Raw genomic sequence first — 21,334 nt, forward strand, 5'->3', positions numbered from 1 at the left:
TTACATCATCTTTTTATAATTCGTTTTCGTGTTTATTTTAATCTACGGCATAAACTAGCGTAATGTACGTATTATAAACGGCTGTCCGGATTAAACGAAGTCCGGATTAATGAGGTTTTACTGTAATTTTAAAAATGATCTAGAATCGGAAAATGGTCGTGACGACCAGATCGTCCATTTAGGCACATATGGCTGAAAAAGAATAATACATGGCTATCACATTCGGCTATTGGAGGCGTAAAAGGAGCTTTTTGTCGAGTATGTGTATTATTTAAGCCAAATGTTCACAGAGGTATACAAGGAGCGCTTATAATAAAACCATTTACAAAATATAAAGATTTCCATGCTTGTTGTCGATCACATTTATCTTCCCAATGCCATCTTGACCTAAAGCCTAGAGCTACCTACCTATGATTTGAGATGTCTACACGCTTCAAAACTACACTATTTAAGCCATTTATCTGCTGTGACGAATACTCCATTAAATATATTGAATAACCTGTCAAATGCGTATGAATTAATAAGTGTAATAAACTAATAAAACATTACATAAACGTATTCATTGTGTGCATTCCACTTGCACTGTGTAATTGCAGAATTTTAAATAACCAATATATCGACGGTATTTTGTTAAAAGGACGTAAAACAAATTTTAAATATTCAATTTTTAAGATAGAATTTGGTAATATATACAAACGACCATTGATAAAATTGTAAAATACAATCTGTAAGAGAATTGTAAGATCCTGGCGGGCTGCACTGTTTTCGATCGAAATTGCGATCGTTACAAACGGAAAACGAACGAAAACCGGACACCCACGGATTTAAGACTTTATGAGAAACGAGAATAAAATACGAACGGGGCGGAAAAAGGGTCAATAAATGAAAAATCGGTTAAAAATGGAAAATGGTCGCAAACTCGAACACACAACGACACAATTGCGAAGAACCGACAGAAAATGATCGACAGACGACAAGCACAATCGACAAATTCGGTTTATCACGTCCTATTATGACTTAATCGTTTATTACAGTTTTTATCAAGTATATATTCGGGTTTTTTTTATATTTTTGGTAATAGCTGACAGGCTGCGATTATTATGTCCCGGTTATAGCAGCCATGCAGGGGGTTTTTGACTTGTCTATTTTCAGTCTATTTTAAAATGCCTAAATCATCTAAAAATTATCAACTCTTTACTCCGTTAGACAAATTAAATGCTCAATCCGTAGATACTAATATTATATCATTCATGACTGACTGTGGTTTAAATTAAACAAACTTTATGTGCAAGGATATGATGGTTGTTACAATGGCCGGACAAGAAGGCGGTGTTAGTAAATTAATTCGTGATAAATATATCAAAGCGTTATTTTTTCATTGATCTAATCACAATTCACTGGTTAAATTTAGTTATAAATTATTTAAATAAAATAATGATTATTCGTAATACTACAGTTACTACTGGAACTACAAAAGATATAATAAGATTTTTCCGTGAAAGTACGTTTAGAAGAAAACTTATACCTAACACACCACTATTTTATGACACGCTGGTCGTCTAAGTATAAAAGTATAAGAGTATTTTCAGAACATTTTATTTCAATAGTGACAAGTTTGAAATCATTATGAAATAATGAAGTAGGTATATTCAAAGTCCAATACAAGGCAACGAGCTCATTACTTATATTCTGCAGCCTCAAATTCATCATTCTTAATTTCTATGATTATTGATTATACTATGGTCTATGAAGAAGTACAGTGCTATTTTAGATTAAATTTTACAATCTATAAAAAAACATTTTGAAAAAAAAGATGATGCAATTTTACAACAATATCTTCACCTCAACATATTTAAAAAAATTGGAGAAAAATTTTTGATTTCTATAAAATTGATAATCTATAGATACAAGCTGAAGCAAACAGTTGGTACAATTTTTGGCAAAATAAGGACTGCCAAGATATTGATTTTATCGATTAGTTAAATTGTAACTATACGTTTTGTCGTTATAGCTGTTGCTTTGGAAATATTTTTGTCTCTCCCGGTTACAAGCTGTACAGTAGAACAGATTTTAGTCTTCAATGATTTTTAACAAAAGAAAAAAATTAGCTACTTGTGGAAACAGTACTTTTTTAAGAAAATTGGTTTATTTTTTTCCAAAAAGTGCTCATTTTAGTGTTTTATTCAAGGAACTTTTTTATTCCTGGAAAAGGAACGTTTTGTCCAAAATTACTTTCTCCGAATTTAAAAATTAACTGTAAACATTTTAAGGAGAAAACTTTCGATATCAGAAATTGATTTCTCATTTTTGAATATACCACATATTTATCTAAACTATTTAAAAATTAGAGAAAAAATAAGAGCTGTCTTGAAAAATTTGAAATTTGGAAAAGGTTTGTTTTGAACTGAAAGACTGAAATCCGTCGATTTTTTCGTCAAAAACAGATGACTATGGTAAGCAATCTGTCAAATTAAATTATATACCTACCCATAATTCTAATGATCTATAATTTGTGGTTTGTGGTAGAATTGTGAGTAATTGTAGATTTCAAAACTGAATGTCGAAAATATTTGTCATAGAACCATTTAATAAAATGGGGGACATAAAAAAGAATTCAAATAAAATATTTTGTGTGGCTTTTTTATCCAAATTAAAAAACGGAATTGGGTTACTCGAAATCACAAAGCTTATCTTATCCCTTAGGCGACGAGTTGGGTTTGGAAAATAAAAAATTAAACCCTAGGTGACAAGTATAATAATAATTTATATCCCTATCTACACAGCGTCTAATGTCGTCGTCGGACGTCTATAACAATTCGTCACAATCAAACCTTTTTTCCCCGAGAATAAAACAACCACGCAAATCACGGCATTTACAACACTTCTCATTTCAATCAGTTTTGCCGTTGCAAGACGACAATATGTCGCTGCATCGGTACGCCTTTTGCGTAGCACTACTCAGCAGAGTATTGCTTGGCTGCAAAACGTCGCAACCGTTTTTTACTGTTGATAAAGAATTAAGCAACTTCCGAGACTTGGAAAACAGAATACTGGATTTGGTCGAATCGCCGATGCGGTATTATTTAAGATCGGACGTTGACTTTAATAGTATGGACTTAAATTTAATGCTTGGGGTATCCATAATGAAAGGTAAAAAATATTTATTTTGTTTTCGTTTATAATGTAGAATTTAATGATGACTATTGTACTATAATATTATATCACTGACGAATTGTACAGAATCTAATAAAACTAGGTATATAAGTAGGTACCTTTAAAATAATTATTTATTTACTACCTAAAAGTAATAAAAGCACGGTAGTAGATACCAGATACCAGATAAGAGATACCTTAGTATAGATTATATGTTCCTGTGTATTTATTTTTATTTGACACATACCTAGGTATTTATTATAATTTATAACTCTTAACTCTAATAAGTCGTAAGTAATAGGTATTTGTAGTTTTCATATGATTCTTTAAGTATTCTATATATTTCATATTTAAGTATTTAATATTAATAATTAATGTAGGTACATTAAAAATTAACTAAAATAGAATATTTCTCAACATTTAAATACCTATAGAATAGTCGATAAATAATATAGGTGTACGTTTTTAAGGTATTATATTATAATATATGTAAGTAATAGTAATACTTAGGGAACGGATTTTATTGTAAATACATATTTTTATTGGAATAAGATATTTTAAATATGATAAAAAAATGTATACGATTTAGATCATAACTTTAATTGAAATAAATCCAAATTTATTTTACATAATATCTTTATTTTTTTATTACGATCAAGACCGTTTTCTAGTAATATCTGTAACATATGCAATTTAAAGATCAATTCATTAACACATTATATTGTATAAAAATTATTGATGGCTCTTAAGTTTTCTATTCATAATAAAATATTATAACCTATAATTTTTTATACCTTTTTGGTAAATAAAGCTCAATTACAAAGGTTTTTAGCCTACATGAACTTAATAACTAGAAATAAATATAAATATGCATTATGTTCGTATAGATAGGTACAGTGTACATAATATGATTACATATTTGAAAAAGTTTTAGAATTTAGATTTTAGATTTGTTGCATGAAAAAATGTACAGGTTGATCAGTGTTCTCTATTCGTTGTGGCTTGTGAGCTTGGTGTAGTGAAGTGGGTTGTTTAGGCTCGGACATAGGTAGCCAGTTGGCAGTTTCCCCCAAAAGTATGTATACCTTTACTATTTCTTCCAAAACCATACGAATAATTTTTCCACTATATCATGCAACTTTTAAAATCATACATAGTTCTTGTATAAACGTTTAAAAATATAAAACTGTTGTTTCCAACATTATTTTATCATTAAACGACTCTCTGAAATTTTTTTTATATATTTAGGCACTGGAAAATTATTGAATTTTGACGAATTTCATTAAAGTTTGAACTTATATGGGTAATCTTGTGTAAACTGATATGCAGTGGCTTGATTTTTGACGTTATTTCTCTTGGAGAAGTTGACACTTGTAATAACAATGTCACTACCTACCAATATTTATTAATTGTGATAAGAAGCAAGAACATTATATTGCAACTGTTGAGGAAGTATGAGGAACATCATATTCAATTTTCAATCTTTTTTAATCATAAACCAAAATTATACATGTATATAAAAATGGAGCCAAAAATGTATAACAATTCATCAATTGAGAATGGCTGGCCGATTTGGCTTAAATTTTTTTTTAATTGTTCGTAATTGCCAGGAAAAGGTTTTTTAATAAAAAATTTTGAAAACCCTTTTTTTAAATTTTTTTTTTTTGATTTAATTTTGGAGTTCCGGAATGTTTTTTCAAATTGAAAAAGCTTTAGCTTATAAAGTTGTCCATATGACATAATTAATCATCGTTAAAGTGAGGCCCCTGCCAAAAAAATGGATCAACATGGAGAAATATGTCGTGTATTGAATATTGGGTATTAATATTTTCACTACCATAAAGTAAAGTTAAAATTTTGTAAAGAGATAATTTTCGTATCATTTTTATTCCGTTCGATTTTATTTATAGCCGTAAATACCCTAGCCTAACCTAACCTAACCCTCTCTTTAGAACGCAATATAGTCGATAGTAGATATACAATTTAGGATTTATCTACCTATATGAAATATGATTATTCGATTATCACTTCATTTCCCATTTTCCGTTGTTGGCGTTACTAGAAAAACTGCGTGAGTACAATTTTATTTTATTTTATTTTAATAATCTAACAAGACACAATCCTAGATGGTTTAGATTCACAATTGGATCCAATAGGTCTGACCCGGGGAGTTGCTCAAACAGAGATTTTAAGATTTATGAAGAAAATATTTATTTATATACGGTTGCTATTGATTGTAGGAGAAATATAAATATTTAGTAGAAATGGTTTTTTTTTTGTTTATTGATTGCCTGCAGTGGTTCATCGGGCAGATCAGGTATAAGCATGCATACAATAATTGTCAATTATTGAATTTTCGCACATTGCCTACCAAGGTGGCCGAGTTGCACTTATAGCCGCTCATCGGCATGTCCGCAATCAAAATAAATATAAAACATATTATTTCAATAATACACTGCAGCAGGTAGGCATAATTGGCTGCTCGCAATGCTCTCATTATCACCATCGACTCTCATATAGAGTTGGCATTTTTAACGAGCAACAAAGTGCACGGGGTAAACTAGTAGTTTATATTATTTTTATCAATTTATTTATCTAATTAACAATTTGTCTATTGTCTATCCTTCTAATAGCCATAGCCATTCAATATTATTCAAATGCTATCCCTTAAGTATTTTTGATATGGTGGAAAGAAAATCCACCAATTCATGATTTAGAGAAAACCGACAATTCTAATTGCTCTATTGTGAGTATTTCGTTGCAATTAGAACATATATGTTGGTGCTGGCAGACCCTGGTTTTTGCTGATGAAGTAAAAGTGGCTGAGTGGGTTAGATGTGAGGGTGGCTTATTCTTGCTCGAATTATAACTTCCTATCTTTTTTATGTCTGGGGTTTTTTCAATATTTATATTATTTCTGAGTTTGTTAAAAAGTTAAATTTAGCCAGTATTTTTTCCATTCGTTCATTAATTTGTTAAAAATTAAGTTGTTATATTAATAATTTTTATAGAAAGTAAAGATGTGAATATGTAGCGAGGTGTAATAGGTAGATGTCAATCAATAAACACTTTTACTGATTACAACATTTACAAGTTGACAACTATATTACAAGAGCGTCAAGAGCTAACGTTAATTTATTATACAAACGAAAAGGGAGAGACGGCGAAATAAAACACGCAACTGACTGACGAATGAATGTTGTACGAAGCGACGATTTTTGAGCTTATATAAGATGTCGAATCTTCTAGAGGTGGCGACAGCGGCAGTGCGAATCTTCCAGAACGTATTACAAGAGGCGTCCGAAAGTTCTAGGACATTCGACCGCCACAACTTTATTACCGTTCCGCTATAGGTTGTCAAGTCTTATTTTTCATTTCCAACTAATTCCAAGTATTACGCTGTGGCCTGTGAGAGGGAATCCACATAAAATATATTGGTTTGGTTTGGGTGACAATTCTATAATATGTCGAACAGGCTAATATATTTTTATTTATTTGAAATTGACGAAGAGAGGGCCGAGCAACCTATGATCATTGATCAACTATATAATATTATACCGCACTAATATTTGTATGAAAATAATCATCACACCATACACTAGTGACTATAGTGTATATATCTACTGTACTTATTTCATACTGTTATTTGTTAGTAATAAATTATTACGAAGTTAAGAGGATGCTACACCTTGCTACACAACCATTTGTTGTTTCCGTCGTCTTACAAGTGTGGAACATAGCAAATTTACTCTCAGTAGATCACGTTTAACTTCGTTAGTTTAAAAATTAATGTGAATCGACCTACCTACCATGAAACTTGATGGTTAGAATATTTTCTGTGTTTGTATGTGGGGTTTTCACGATAATTTAGTTTTTAAGCGATGTATGAGCATTTTTAATGTATACTATATTAAATACGCATAACTAGCCAAATTAATAAAATAAATTTTATATTATGTCCATAAAAAAATCAAATATCGACTCTACTCTGTACTACGGTCTACGGGAGAACATGCTGATTCTGTGCATCTCCCTCCATGTCACACTGCTATCGAAATCGGTTCCACTGTGGCAGGGTGTCAGGGGATGCTCAGAAGAACCGATTTTGGTCGGGCCGCGGTATGTTCTCTCGTGGAACAGAGTAAACCTACCTGTGTTAACCTCTCTCTCTCTCTCTCTCTCTCTCTCTTGGCTTTACAATTCTGTAATAATTTTGAATTTTGGCTGTCACCGTCACCGTTCTCCAATAATCACGATCCTGAACTCTATCTTCCCTATCCGTCACTTCAAGTATTTCTAAGTCCTTCCTTATGCCAACCATCCATTGTTTTCTATGCCTTCCTCTTGGCCTTTTTCCCGTGGGTTGCCATTCGATTACTGCTCTTGTACAAATAGTTTCTGTTTTCCGCATAGTATGACCAAGTACTAACCATTTGAGTCTTTGGCACTTAATGACTTGTTAACAATGGAACTTTAGTGATTTCTCTTAGTTCGGTATTTTTTCTTCTACGCCATCTGTTTAACTCACTATCAAACACTGGACCACAAATCTTCGTGTTAACCATAGACCTAAAAAAAATTTTTATTTTAGAAATCACATATTTTATTGCTCTATAGGTCCATGACTTAATCATACGTATTATCATTTACAACTCACAAGAATTCATTATATATATTTATTATTTATATTATCTTTAATTTTTTTAGTTCAAATATAGTTTTGCCTAAGAATTTCCAAGCGTCAAAACTCTAAAAAAATAGGTTATTAATAAATTAACAATAATCAATAACTAATAATAAGTACAAAGTATATAAAGAGTAAGGGCATTGTAATGTATCTATACAATACGTATATATTACAATATTATTATATATTGCATAGGTGTATATTAGAGTTAGATATATAAAGTCATGAGCTAAGATATATAATCACTGTTCACAAAGATACACGTCTCAAATAATTATTTTTAAGGTAGATTATAAAATATGTTTTTTTAATACCTCGCGGTGCGACTGTGAACGAATTTTTGCGAGCATAGCGGATAAACCGAACTTCGATTTTTTAATTTTTCAGAGCCATCATCTAAATGTGGCCACTGGGCCAGGGCTTGTCCAGTCCGCTCCTAATTATTGTATTTACATATTTAAATATTTGTATATTACATATGTGCATTATCTATTCATCTATATTCTTTAGAATTAGGAATTCATTTGTATTTCAAATATTTAATCTGTGTACATTTTTTGTACCTATAAATCCACAGGTCAATTTATGTCTTGTACAGAAAATTCTCGAATACAATTTAATACCGGTTTCTACAAGATGTATAAATTGAATACAATGATTAGACATCTATACGTGAAATTTTATAAAAACAATTTAATCAAATCAGGTAAGCTAAATATTTTTTATAAAATAATAAATTTTAAGTAGATTTTTTAGAGGTGATTGGTACATTATATTGATTCATTTTTTTTTTTAAATTTGATTGCATAGGTATACATGTGAATACACATATAGCCATATAGGTAGCACATTGATGTGTGCGATAATGTATTAAATGATTCACTTTTCATCCAAAATTTACCTTTCGTTTACTCATATTATAATATTATTTATTAATTTTTTTTTTTATTGGTCAAGTCCGTTTACTGTCTCTCGGTAATGGTACATATACCTACATTTCCATTTTCCACTAAAACAAAAGTTTTAATTTTTAATTTTTTTTTTTTTTTTGTTAACATCGACTAAAAATGTATGTGCATAGCTGTATTTTTTTTCTTTATCCTAAAGACCTAAACCATTTAAATCCTTACTATTTTTTAATTAAAGCATTATTAGTAAATTGTATATAATTAATACCTAACTATATTATGGTCAAAATAATATTGATTATTTTCTATTGTTTTTTAAATTACATTTGAAGTATTTACTTTAACTTTAAAAATACATTGATTATATTAGATATTTATTTATACTATTTTAATAGTACATAATACATCTATTAAATTAAATAAATATACAAAAAAAAATATATATATATAAATTATGTAATTATAGTAAAAATTAATTAAAATAATTAATCAATTAGTCAAGAGTCACTAATGGGTGGCTGCTTAAATCACGCCTGTCACGTATCATGTACTTATATCATATAAGCTTATTGTGCAAATTGTACAGATTGTTTATTTCAAATAAAAAAGGAAAAAATAAAATAAATAAATATACATCCTATGTTTATGGTTTAGTCTTAAGTGCAACACAACATATTGTATAAATGTATTTTTTTCAACTGATACTTTTTAAGTCTTAATTATGTATAGACATATAGTGATAGTGTTGATGTAATGATGTCTCTAAGAACGGATATTTAAATAAATTGATTTTCAGCAAGAACAATTCTCGATCATAAACTTTGGATTTCTCCTCAAACATTAAAACACAAATTCAATATTACGTTGCCTGCTAAAATATGGTTTGATGAGAATATTTTGGCCAATGGTGATGCATATTTTCGCAATGTTTCGGATAAATGCATTGGTCAAGTGATTACTTCATGCAATGTAACGTATGAATGCTTTCAACTAGAATTTCAAAAACAATTTTTTGGATACGCGCTTACACACCAAGTGTTGTACATTCACCTTTTAAAAAAAGTGAGTAACATTTTTTTTATTCGATCATGTCTAAGTTAAAAAAACTTACATAATTATATTATCAATTATCATAATTCTTAATATGGTGTTAGATATTATATTTTATTATTTCCGTTAGATGAAATGTAAAAATCTGAAACATCGAAATGTGTTAAAAGAAATAATACAGCATAAATGCAGTACAATTTTTGAAGAAGCTCAATACATGGCTAACGATTTAGAAATGCTCGATAGATACAAAGATTTATTCATTGAACAAAGTAAGATAATTGACTGTTAGCACGTATTATGTGCGAATGTACGTTGCGTAAAATGATATTATTTATTTAGGTATTATTAATTATTTATTACGAAATATACGGGTTTCTCCTTTATTATATAACATTACTACGTTAGAATAAACAACATATGTACACAGATAACAATGTAGATTATCTAATATCTGATTATGATGGCAACATAGGCACAAATCGCAGGGGTGCTAAAGGTGCTTAGTACGCTGAACTTCAATGCTAGCACCCCGAACCCCGTGATTATAACTTAAAGTACTAATACCATCATATTTCCATAATAATTACATTTATTAAAGATTCAAAAACAGTTTTATATTTATTTAATTATTTATAATAGAATATGTCGAGTTTACGTCTGGATTTATTAAACTGCAATGACGTATAAAACATTAAAACATATTATAAAGTATCATAATAATAATCGTGAAATTATGATATTAACGGGAAATAATAAATTGTTAAACATATAAGTATGTAAATAGTAAAATTCGGCGTATCTACAAGCTACGCAGACCGACCGCAACGACACTACCTATATTGTTTTATTTATTTAATTAGACCCGCGGTAGGTAATTCCATAAAATAGGATAAAAATAATATCGTAGCTATTGATTGCATTCCGTCTCGACGGCAAGACATAATTCCAGATAAAAATTAAACAGAAATAATGACAAGTACAATATAAAACATAAACAATAAACATATATGTGAAATGAAACAAACCATCATCAAAGGAGAGATCAAGTGACATAATACGTCTCAAAGGATCATCTTGTAAATAGTTTGTGTTGGATCTAAGAGTATGAAAGATATTTAAAAAAAAAGAATAGGTATGCGAATGCGAAGGGACTTAGAAATGTATTAGGCATATCAATTTGGTTCGTTACATTAGACCTTGAATATATTTTTATTTAACTTTTTTCTGAGCTCAGCGTGAGTAGGCAGGTCAAGACATCTGAGATATTGGTATGATTGTGAGCTAAATGAAGAATACCAAGCACAAAACCAGCTACTCAAGCGAATATTAAAAATCTGCGTTTTAACGCTCAGAGTCGGAAACAGCATATAAGGATTTTCGGGGGGAGGGGAGGATTGTATGGATACTGGACACTAAAGCATAACAATTCTTGATGAACTTTTAAAAATTTCGTAGGGGGGAGGGGGGTCCGGATCTCCAGTTACAATTACAAAACTGTATTCTAAAATACAACGTACACGTACGACCATAGACTTATTATTAATACACGGACTGCGCATCCCCCATAGACTACTATAGGTCACTAAATGTTCTGTGCCAATATATTGTTAGAAAGAGATACCCAATACTTTTGTAATATTGTTATATCTTGTTTTATTATTATTATTATTATTACTCTTACAACTATATCATTACTAAATATATGTACACTGAAAAACATATACGTAATATGTATAAGTATATATTTTTATTTTTTTTGTACTAATTTTAAATTACCAAAAAAAAAGTGTTTTTCTATTATTATATATGCATATCTTTATTTTTATTTTTGTTATTTTTCTGAATGTTTAATGTTGAAATTACACGATGTAATTGGGCTAAATTCAAATAAATAAATATAATAAACACAACTACCCTAGTTATATACTTAAAATGTTGACCCATAGACCTTTCTGGCGCTTTCTCTCTCTTTCTCTCTCTCTCTCTTTCTCTCTCTCTCTCTCTCTCTGTTACCAGTCCATTTTGTATAGACTTATAGTACCAACTCACAAAACAAAGATTTTAGTGATTTCACTAGTTTAAAGGCATTAGATTGACGCATAAGGAGACAGGAACCCTAAAAATTATGCAATCAGTCATCAAAATACCTTGCCTGTTAATTCTCCACTGACAGTCGACCTACGTGTTTAAAGAATCCTTTGTATATTAGTGGTGTAATAACTAATAAGTACTAATAACTCAACTAGAATTATTGGTTGGGCCCGCCCCACATCAACTAGTTAGTTACGTGATTACTAGCGTTTTCGTTTCTAGCAAATATTAATAATTCTGTAGTTCTGGGGAGCTTTTAATAGATGTACTTTATTTAACCTCATAAGTAATTACAAGTATTCAGGTTGTCTATATTTTAGCCACCGCCAAACCTTTTCACCTTAAAGTAGTTCTCTTCAGTCATTCATTTTATGAACTTTTTAAAATTAAATTATTTAAATTAAATTGTAGCTACGTACTATATTTTAATACACAAACATTAAATGTTTTAAATACCTGCTATACCTATGTCACATTCGGAAATTTCTCATTAGAATCTAGTCGCTCATAAACACAGCCAATAGAAAAATAAAATGTAGAGATAAATTAGAACCATTTTTAGTGCCCAATTATTTGACCTTAAAAAATAATTTAATTCTTAAAAATTGAAAAAAAATAATAGCTTAAAAAGTTGGATGGGCTTTTAAGAAAATAAGTATTTGGAGATATTATTTTTTGAATTTGTCTATTTCTACCAACGCTAATTACACTTACCTAATGCCTTAGTCTACCAGAAATTTGAATTCTACCACTAGTAAATAGGTACCTATACTTAGAATTAGACATAATACATAGTTAATCGTATTTTATATTTATTGGTAATAATAAACAATAAACTGTACACCTGTCGGACCTGCAGACTGGGTGTATACGATTTTCAAACTATAAAGTATAAAGAATAGTGTAATAATACAAAGATCTTATTTTGTAATGGACGAGTATAATTATTGTTTCAATAAATTAGTTTTAGTTACGGGTTTCATATATTTATTATTGATATTTGATATTGTTTAATTTACCAACATGTAATGATTTTAATAACATTTTCAAATGTATAGGCAGATGGTAATATAAGATAGGAACCATGATAAATTTTTAATTGTTGTTCTTATATAGTTGCAGTTTGTGGAATGCAAAACATGGTGGATTTCTTTCGGCCGGAATGGTTTTCAATTATTGTATCTTCAATGAAACACAACAAGTGTATTCAACACAAAAATAATCAATCGTAAATATATTAGATTTTAATTGTTGGGGTTCCAAAACTTTCAACCAAATGATGAACGCGTATTAGTTTTGGATATTTTTTATATTTATAGTGAAGTGAACAATGTATTGCTCTTATGGTGATGTTTTTTACTAACATTCTTTCTTTCTTTAAACAATGAAGTACAATATTAACTGGAATCACCTGTCCGAATTAAGAAGTATAAAATACCTACATAGTAGGCAAAGTAGTTAAAATAGTATAGTAAAATAGTTAGTAAATATATATTTTAGGAATTTAAAGTTAGAATAAATTACAAATTTTAGATTTTGTGATTTTTTGAATTTTTAAGAAAAACCCGTTTTCAATAAGACTGAATTAGTTTTTTGCTGTAATTTCTAAAATGAATAATTTTAAAAACTTAAATTGTTCACAAAATTATATTAGCCTTTTTTAGGCATAATATTATTTTAAAAATAGTTTATTACTTTTTTTGTGGTATTTATTGACATTCAAAACTGTCTACTTTTTTTTAACCTTTTTTCGATTTATACATGATAATATTTGTGTTTGTGAGTTAAAAAGCTCGAAAAATTAAAAATATATAATAGTTGAAACTTATAGAAAATTAAATTAGGTACTGTATATAGGCGCAATACAAAATAAATAGACACCTAATATAATTTAACATTTATAGAAATATTGGGTGACAGGATAAGCGCTTAGCAGGATTCTGATTTGAACCACGTTTGATGTTAGAATCCACCACGGGAATGCATGTTTAATTAATATATAATATTACGAATTAATAATAATTAAGTGGACGGGTTCAACACATGCGGATACGACGCCTTCTTAAACCATAAATCCTGAAACATTTGATTTTTAATATTTATTGACAGCCGACAGTTACATATTTTGTTCATTAATGTTATAGGTCTTGTGATTCACACTTGACAGGAGTATCATTGGCAGCGTTGGGAGTGTACTGGAAGTTTCTATGTTACAAAGTCAACACATACGGAGCATATTGATTTTCAAAATACTATAATTATATAATATTGGATAATATACATTTACCATTTCATTTTGGTCATTAGGATACAATATGGAAGATTTACAATACAAAAATATTTACACAATTTCGTTATTACACCATAATTATTATATATATATATATATGTGTGTGTATAATATATAATATAATAAAAATATTACAACGCACATTTTGTCCAATTAATCAGTTTGCGATATAATATAATTATTATCAAACGTATATGTTATATTATATAGTCGGCTCCATTAAGGAGCTCTGCGTTTTTTTTTTTAATGACAATATTATGTAAAGACACATAAACTGAATATTATTGTAAATAATATCAATATACATGATCAAAAAATATCTTAATCCCTATGTATTATAATAATATACGCATTATATAATTTTTATTGAAAATAATCTTATAGTCGAATGTAATATTAATTTATAAGTACATATTACAATATAATTATTAAAAACAAAACAAATCGTTAAATCACTTTACAAATGTCTATTTTTTTTTTTACGTAGGTATACATAATATTAGTATAGGTATATATTTAATATGACGAGTGAACGGTACAGTAACAGCAGTGTACCTGTTTTTTAAAATGCATAATTTATATTGGATATATTATGATATTTACTGTTCGGACAAACGCGAAGTAGCCATACTGAATTATATACGATTGTGAATTTTTAAAATTTGTTCGATTGTATTGCCGACTAGCAGCTACAGGGAGATATTACAATAACCGTGATAATATTATATAGATAAAAAAAAAATGACAAATCTTTAACGAGAAATACGTTTATAATAATATAAATTATGCTACGGTAAAACAAAAATTATTATTGCGTTCGTTATTCATACATTAGTAATATTAGTAGCATACCACCCAACTTACACGCGCGAATTTTGAGAATATAACCTACGAGCCTTTAAGTGATAATAATATTAATGTCTAATTGTCATTCCGCGATCGTAACTTTACAGGTATTTATGATATTTTCTGCGTGCCTACACATGCGATCGTTGCACATTTTTCGAAGATAAACACCGAGAGCCAATATTTTATGAGAATACACTACATAGGAACGACCAATAACAACAAAAACGATAAAATCATATTTTCAATCAACCTTGACGTGTTTATGAGTAGTTATAGGTACCTATGAGATAGTGAAAAATCCGAGTTTTGTACGAAAATTAGGGAGGTGCCTATTTCGAAAAATATACAACACTTATTGTGCAGACTTATTGCTACAGTGAATATCACTATATAGTTGGTGAAAGTTATGCGATGAGTGCACGTGCCGTCTTTATTTTACTCTCGTGTCTTAAATACCGATGGCCGAGATGGTGTACAGCTTTTATTAATGTGTGCTACAACCTATACGTAAGTACCTATCCAGAAATCTGTTCATTTGAAAAAAAAAATGTTTAATAATCGTTGATTATACTACATATCGTGATTTGTTCAGATGTCAAAATTGTATGAAATATCCTAAAACATTAATGATTAAAATTAGTAGGTAAGTATATTTGTAATCATTTTTATCATGCATAGAAGGTACTTTCAGAAAAACGACTGATTTGTGTGAAACGTATTTGTATTTAGTAATAGTACTAACATATTATGGATAAAAATGTATGATTTCCGTTTGAAATGTTTAAATGCGAACGTTTAGAACTATAATAAAATAGAGAGCGTTTCAAAAATTTACTTTAAGACTGTTTATATTATTATATTATACGGTCATTATGTCCGTAACAAATGCACGAAATGATATAAAATGCGTTATCGGAGGATACTCTTACGCGTCACAGCGACCTCGATAATATTATTAAACGATAATTAATATTATTATTAATACAATGATTTTAAAATAATATAATTTTATAGTGTTATCTAATAATAATAGTACATTTTCTCCTTGTACGAATTCAGTTCGACGTTTGATTCAAATAATAATTATTAATTATACAATATATAGTCTAAACTATACAATTTTTTAACATTAAACAGTCTTAATTATATTATAATAACATTATGTAACGTTGTGTATTATTAAAAGCATAATATTATAATAAATTATAAAGCGAGTGCGAGCGTTCTCGGATGAATACGCACTGTTGTAATACAAGGTTTCGGTTGACGATGATATTGTGGAAACCACTCAATACTTGATCATCATCATGGTTTCGTCATCCTACGACAGTGGTCTACGACTTACGAGTATATAGATACTGGCTACTACCAATGTATTAAAAATGATTATTGAAAAGTACGCCTATATAATTGATAAAAGATCTGTGAGGTGGCAAGCGAGGTAACGGAGAGAATGCTGGGCAAAAAAAAAATGAAAGAATAAATAAACAGATCGCCGAAAGCAATCTTGAGATTTTTTAGAGGATTTTACCCTGAAAATTCAGAAAAATATAACTATTTAGATATTGGTTTTTGCTAGTTATTATAATAATAATTACGATGAGTTTGGTCAGTTTGCATTATTATTAGACACGAGTACGATAACTGTACAATTTCTCATAAGGTATTCTTATATTCGAATAGGTCAAATGCCATTAAAGTTAGTAGGTACCTATCTCCTACCACGATAATAATATTGCTAAACAGAATATAGATACTAGATAGTAGATCGGTACCTACTGCACAATTATCTGTATTGGATATAACTAATGCAACAGGCGGTCAAATATTATAATACCTATAAGTTACAAAGTATAGAATACCTATTAGCACACGAACACGGTCACACCTATTTCGCATTGTATTTGAATTTTGAAACATTACACTAATAGAACTTACATTATATGTACTACATACGCTTTTAAGCTATCTTAGCTGTGTTTCAATGTTGATGGTTTTTCTTAAATTTTTTTTCAATATTTCTAAACAAATTATAAAAAAAGAATTTTAACTTTTTAAATGTTAGAAAAATTAGATTAAGTTATATTGCGCACATAACATTGTAGATATATTTTAAAATTAAAATTAAAATATTTTGGACTATAAGTACCTAATTAAACACATCAACATTTATTCTCAGATGGTTAAATAAATACTAGTGTGATCTGTAATGCTCCAATTATCGGAATATTTAATTATTGTATTACACATTTACACATTATGTACTTGGGCTCAAATATTAAATGTAGCGTACAAAAACAAATTTAGATAGTTCAAATGATTTTATTTTTCCAGTTATTTCCTGTATTAAACATTTGTAATCACGAGTTCATAAATTTAAATATTTTATAAATAATAAAGTTGCCTTTTTTTTTCAGAAATTGGATTAAATATAATATAAGAAAATAATTTACTCTGCAAATCAAGATATTATTAAGAATTTTAATGCATCCATAACAAATTTTCTTTTATAGGCATTACTTTTTTGGTACGTAATTGTATGGCTCCGCCATCAAGCAACCACACATCGGCAGTCTTTAATCAACAAATTCGAAATTTATGATCGATATATTACAAACAGGTAAGTCTAGTACCAGTGCGTAATCTATTTATAGGAAAATGATTGAAACTTAAAATTTTGAATTGTATTTTAGTTTTTATTAAAATATTATAGGTACCTAATCTATCATGGTATGATTTTGTATTGTTGCTATTGCATGTATAGGTGCATATCTACCTATTGTACAGTGCTTGAATTGAAAAAATAAAATAAAAGGGAGATTCAAAAGACAAAAAAAAAAACTGTGCGTACCTGAATATTTATGCCTTATTGATCAGGATATAAATAAATGATATACACACAAATATTTTTTTTAAAGAAGAACGGCTCCATTATTTTGCCTATTCATTTTAATAACATTATTATAAAATATTGATACAAATGAATTATAATGAAATGAATGAATAAATTCACCGTTATATTACTTAAACTGGTAATCAATTTTGACAACAAAAACACATAGTAAGGAAGATATTGTACCCTTAAAATAACAGTATTAAAGGATCATTCGAAAATAGATTAGCTACCTATTTTGTGTTAAATGTTATGATAAATTATTAATTATTAAATGTTATGTGCTATTATTAATTGTAAATTATATATTATTATTTATGTTTGATAGCTTTATCATATATAAAAAAATTTCGAATTACTAAAATCTCAGTGGTATGGTGGCTCAGAGGCGGGGCAAAATAAATGAGTATCACTTTTTTAATGTTATTACCACAAAAGAGGAATAATCATTCCATAATAAATAAATTTATTTTTATTTTTATTAAATGACATGTAATCTAAAAAGGAACAATTTAGAATATTGGCTAAAAAGTGAGTACATTACAATTTTCAATCAATAAGTCATTAAATTTACCAAATAGATTTTTAATTAATTTGCTTATACTTAAAATTGAAAACCATAATATTAAAATTTATCACTGACTTTTAAGCTATCCCTCACACTTGAACGATAAAATACTAATAAAATAATTCAGTCAATACTAATATGTAACATACATCATTAATGTAAATAATATTATAACTTATTAGAAACAATACAATTTGATTTTTTTAAACGATTTCTTTGCACAATAACATGAAACTGAGTAGGTAAATTTCTTAAAAACTATAATAATTTTATCATGTTTATTATTCTTCCTTTTTACCACTGAAAAGGGAGCATGATTATTAACGAGTACCTCAAGCATTTTACAGGAGGTGGCTAAAGTCACAAAACAATTCGCAAATGTTGTCACTAACGTATGCGCGGTCTTGCACCGTCGCCACCACATTTGTCATACCGTATAATCATCTTTTTTAAAATTAATATTCTGATTGGCGCAAAAGTCTTTAGTTATGGGTATACAATTGAAATAGCTACACATTTCACAATCATACATTGGTATCAGGTAGAACAGTAACAACAACAACAAGAACAGGAACAACGCAGATAACAGGCACACCCAGATCAGGAAGATTTTCTTTTGACGGTCATATGGTCCGAATGAAACAAATGGCAACAATGCATAAGACAATAAGAATCCAAAAATGAAACCAAATAGATGTGCAAAGTTGTCCACCCAAGGCAGTAGCCCGAGCAGAAACAGCAGGAATGTGATAGCTAATAGTTTTGAAAGTGCCTGCTCGGGCCTCTTTAACATAGGCCAACAATTCAATACTTCAACTATAAGGCACGCCAAAAGGCCGAATTGGGAGCCGGCTGGACCCACCTGAAATAAATTAAACAAATTTAGTTTTAATTAGACTCTTAATATAAATCAATACTAATAAACATTAACTTTTAATAATCTAAAATATGATATGACTTGTTAATGAATAATAATAATAATTTACTTACATCAGCTCTATAAGGCACAAATATTGCACTGCCAAGATTACCTGCCACTCCAGAACCCAAATAGATTAAAGCTATTCTTAAAGAACCAGTTAGTTTTTCTAGATCTCTCATCAAAAAATACTGTATCACGATTGTTGTTGCTAAATGAAGAATACTGGAAAAATTAAAAATTGAATAATTGATTAGGACATGTATACCTACTTATATTTTTTTATAATAATATTGTAAAGTTTAAAAAAAAAAACCATATTTTAAATAATATTGACTAATATACTTTCAAGTAAAATTCTTTCATTTTAAGACAGTAAATTTGGAACTTAGACACTCAATATAACTTAAGTCTTAATTATTAATTGTCCTTTAAATGTTCATTCATTTTTTCTGAATCTAGGACGTTTACCCCAGTGCCTTCTTCCCTGATTCATTGGACGTTTCCCCTTAAATAGAAAAATTCCCACTCCCATCCTGGACAAAAAATTAAAAGTAAAAATATTAAACAATAATATGCAATTTAAAACAAATTTACAAATGATTAAATTAATATAATTAAATAAATAAATAAATAAATATTAATATATTAATACAGTTCAATAATAAGTAGTAATAACACTATTTCCAATACAAAATTTACTTATAAAAATATCAAACAATACACAAATAAATAAATTAAGGCACTGTTTACTAGATTTTTCATTAAATAATTATAAGATTGGTTAAATTAATTTTTAAATAAAATTAAATAATACATAACTTTGGTTTGTCAATCATTACCCATCAAATTAAGTAATAAATCCTTAAAGTGAATGATGAAAGTGGATAGATGATTATGTGTACAAAAAGTATTTTTTGATTTAGGGGGGAAACGTCCAAATACCAATTCTACTAAGTAGATAATAAAAATATAAGGCAAAAGAAACATACATCAATACTTTTTCCTTAGCAGAAACTATATAGGTAGTTACTTTATACATTTTGAACATAAAACATTTACTTTAATTTATATAATTATTGAATAATTACCCAGCGTGTATAAAAAGTGATATCCACAATCTGTAAAATTGATCAGGAATTTCAGGGGAAAAGAAAGGTATGAGACCACACACATCATTTAGGCATGAAACCTAAAAACAAAAATGTAATTAATTAAAATGTATGTAATTATGACATGTTTGATGTAGTATTCCAGTCACCAATATAACATACTTGAGAGCATAATGAAGCATCATCATGAAAATAACCATGTACAAAATCACAATATTCTCTTGTAGTTATTCGACAAGTGCCATGTATTCCAATACAGCATGGGTGCCCTATCACTTCGCAAATCATGTGTTCAGCAGAAGTCAGTTTCTGAATCAATGGACTACCCCAACTGCTATGTCGTGCACTACCTCTACCGCTCATCTTACGGCAAATCGGCCACTTTGTTATATCGTCAGGCCATTCAAACGGTGCTATAGATGCAGGTGCTTCACAATACCTAACAAAAATAAGTAATTAGATCATAGTTTATACATAATATATAATTGACTAGTGAGTAAATTGCATACTTTGGATCTAGGCCACAAACAGAACCAGATATTCTTCCTCCAGGTCCTGATTCAACTTCTGACCATTTTTTCCACTTAGAAATTGATGTCTAAAATGTAAAATAGTTATTATGGTTATGATAGTTATTTCATAACATTGGTTGAAAAATATATCTAGTTCTAAAAATGCATTCAAACTATCATAAAAAGACACAGATAGAAGGATAACTGTACATCTAAAAATATATATATCACAACAAAACAATAAATAAATAAATAACACTTTATTAGATACCAAATCTTAAATAATACTAAAAGTTAAA

General features: G+C 28.7%; 2 protein-coding genes across 3 annotated transcripts in view; one reads left to right on the forward strand and one right to left on the reverse strand.

The window, feature by feature from the left end:
* The first annotated feature begins 2,751 nt into the window (after positions 1-2,751).
* Positions 2,752-14,446, forward strand: LOC111034428 (UPF0764 protein C16orf89 homolog). Its single transcript, XM_022315678.1, has 6 exons — positions 2,752-3,150; positions 8,418-8,546; positions 9,545-9,810; positions 9,929-10,070; positions 13,009-13,120; positions 14,037-14,446. Exons 1-6 carry the CDS (start codon positions 2,790-2,792, stop codon positions 14,131-14,133), a joined length of 1,107 nt encoding a protein of 368 aa, XP_022171370.1. The 5' UTR covers positions 2,752-2,789; the 3' UTR covers positions 14,134-14,446.
* A 3,570-nt stretch (positions 14,447-18,016) lies between these two features.
* Positions 18,017-21,334, reverse strand: part of LOC111034414 (inactive rhomboid protein 1) — a 67,377-nt gene continuing 64,059 nt past the window's right edge. For both annotated transcript variants that reach the window (XM_022315640.1, XM_022315641.1), the window contains 5 exons: positions 21,033-21,121; positions 20,686-20,962; positions 20,503-20,603; positions 19,483-19,636; positions 18,017-19,354 (listed from right to left, as the gene is read on the reverse strand). In XM_022315640.1, the coding sequence (XP_022171332.1) occupies positions 18,920-19,354; positions 19,483-19,636; positions 20,503-20,603; positions 20,686-20,962; positions 21,033-21,121 (1,056 nt within the window). In that variant the 3' untranslated portion in view covers positions 18,017-18,919. The remainder of the gene's footprint in view (positions 19,355-19,482; positions 19,637-20,502; positions 20,604-20,685; positions 20,963-21,032; positions 21,122-21,334) is intronic.

Source organism: Myzus persicae, unplaced genomic scaffold (assembly GCF_001856785.1).
Source record: "Myzus persicae strain clone G006 unplaced genomic scaffold, MPER_G0061.0, whole genome shotgun sequence".
In the NCBI taxonomy this organism is placed as follows: domain Eukaryota; kingdom Metazoa; phylum Arthropoda; class Insecta; order Hemiptera; family Aphididae; genus Myzus; species Myzus persicae.

Coding starts and splice junctions, on each gene's coding strand:
- LOC111034428 (XM_022315678.1), top strand. CDS start 2,790: ATGTCGTCGTCGGACGTCTATAACAATTCGTCACAATCAAACCTTTTT. Junction 9,811..9,928: donor ACATTCACCTTTTAAAAAAA/GTGAGTAACATT, acceptor TATTTCCGTTAG/ATGAAATGTAAAAATCTGAA. Junction 10,071..13,008: donor AGATTTATTCATTGAACAAA/GTAAGATAATTG, acceptor GTTCTTATATAG/TTGCAGTTTGTGGAATGCAA.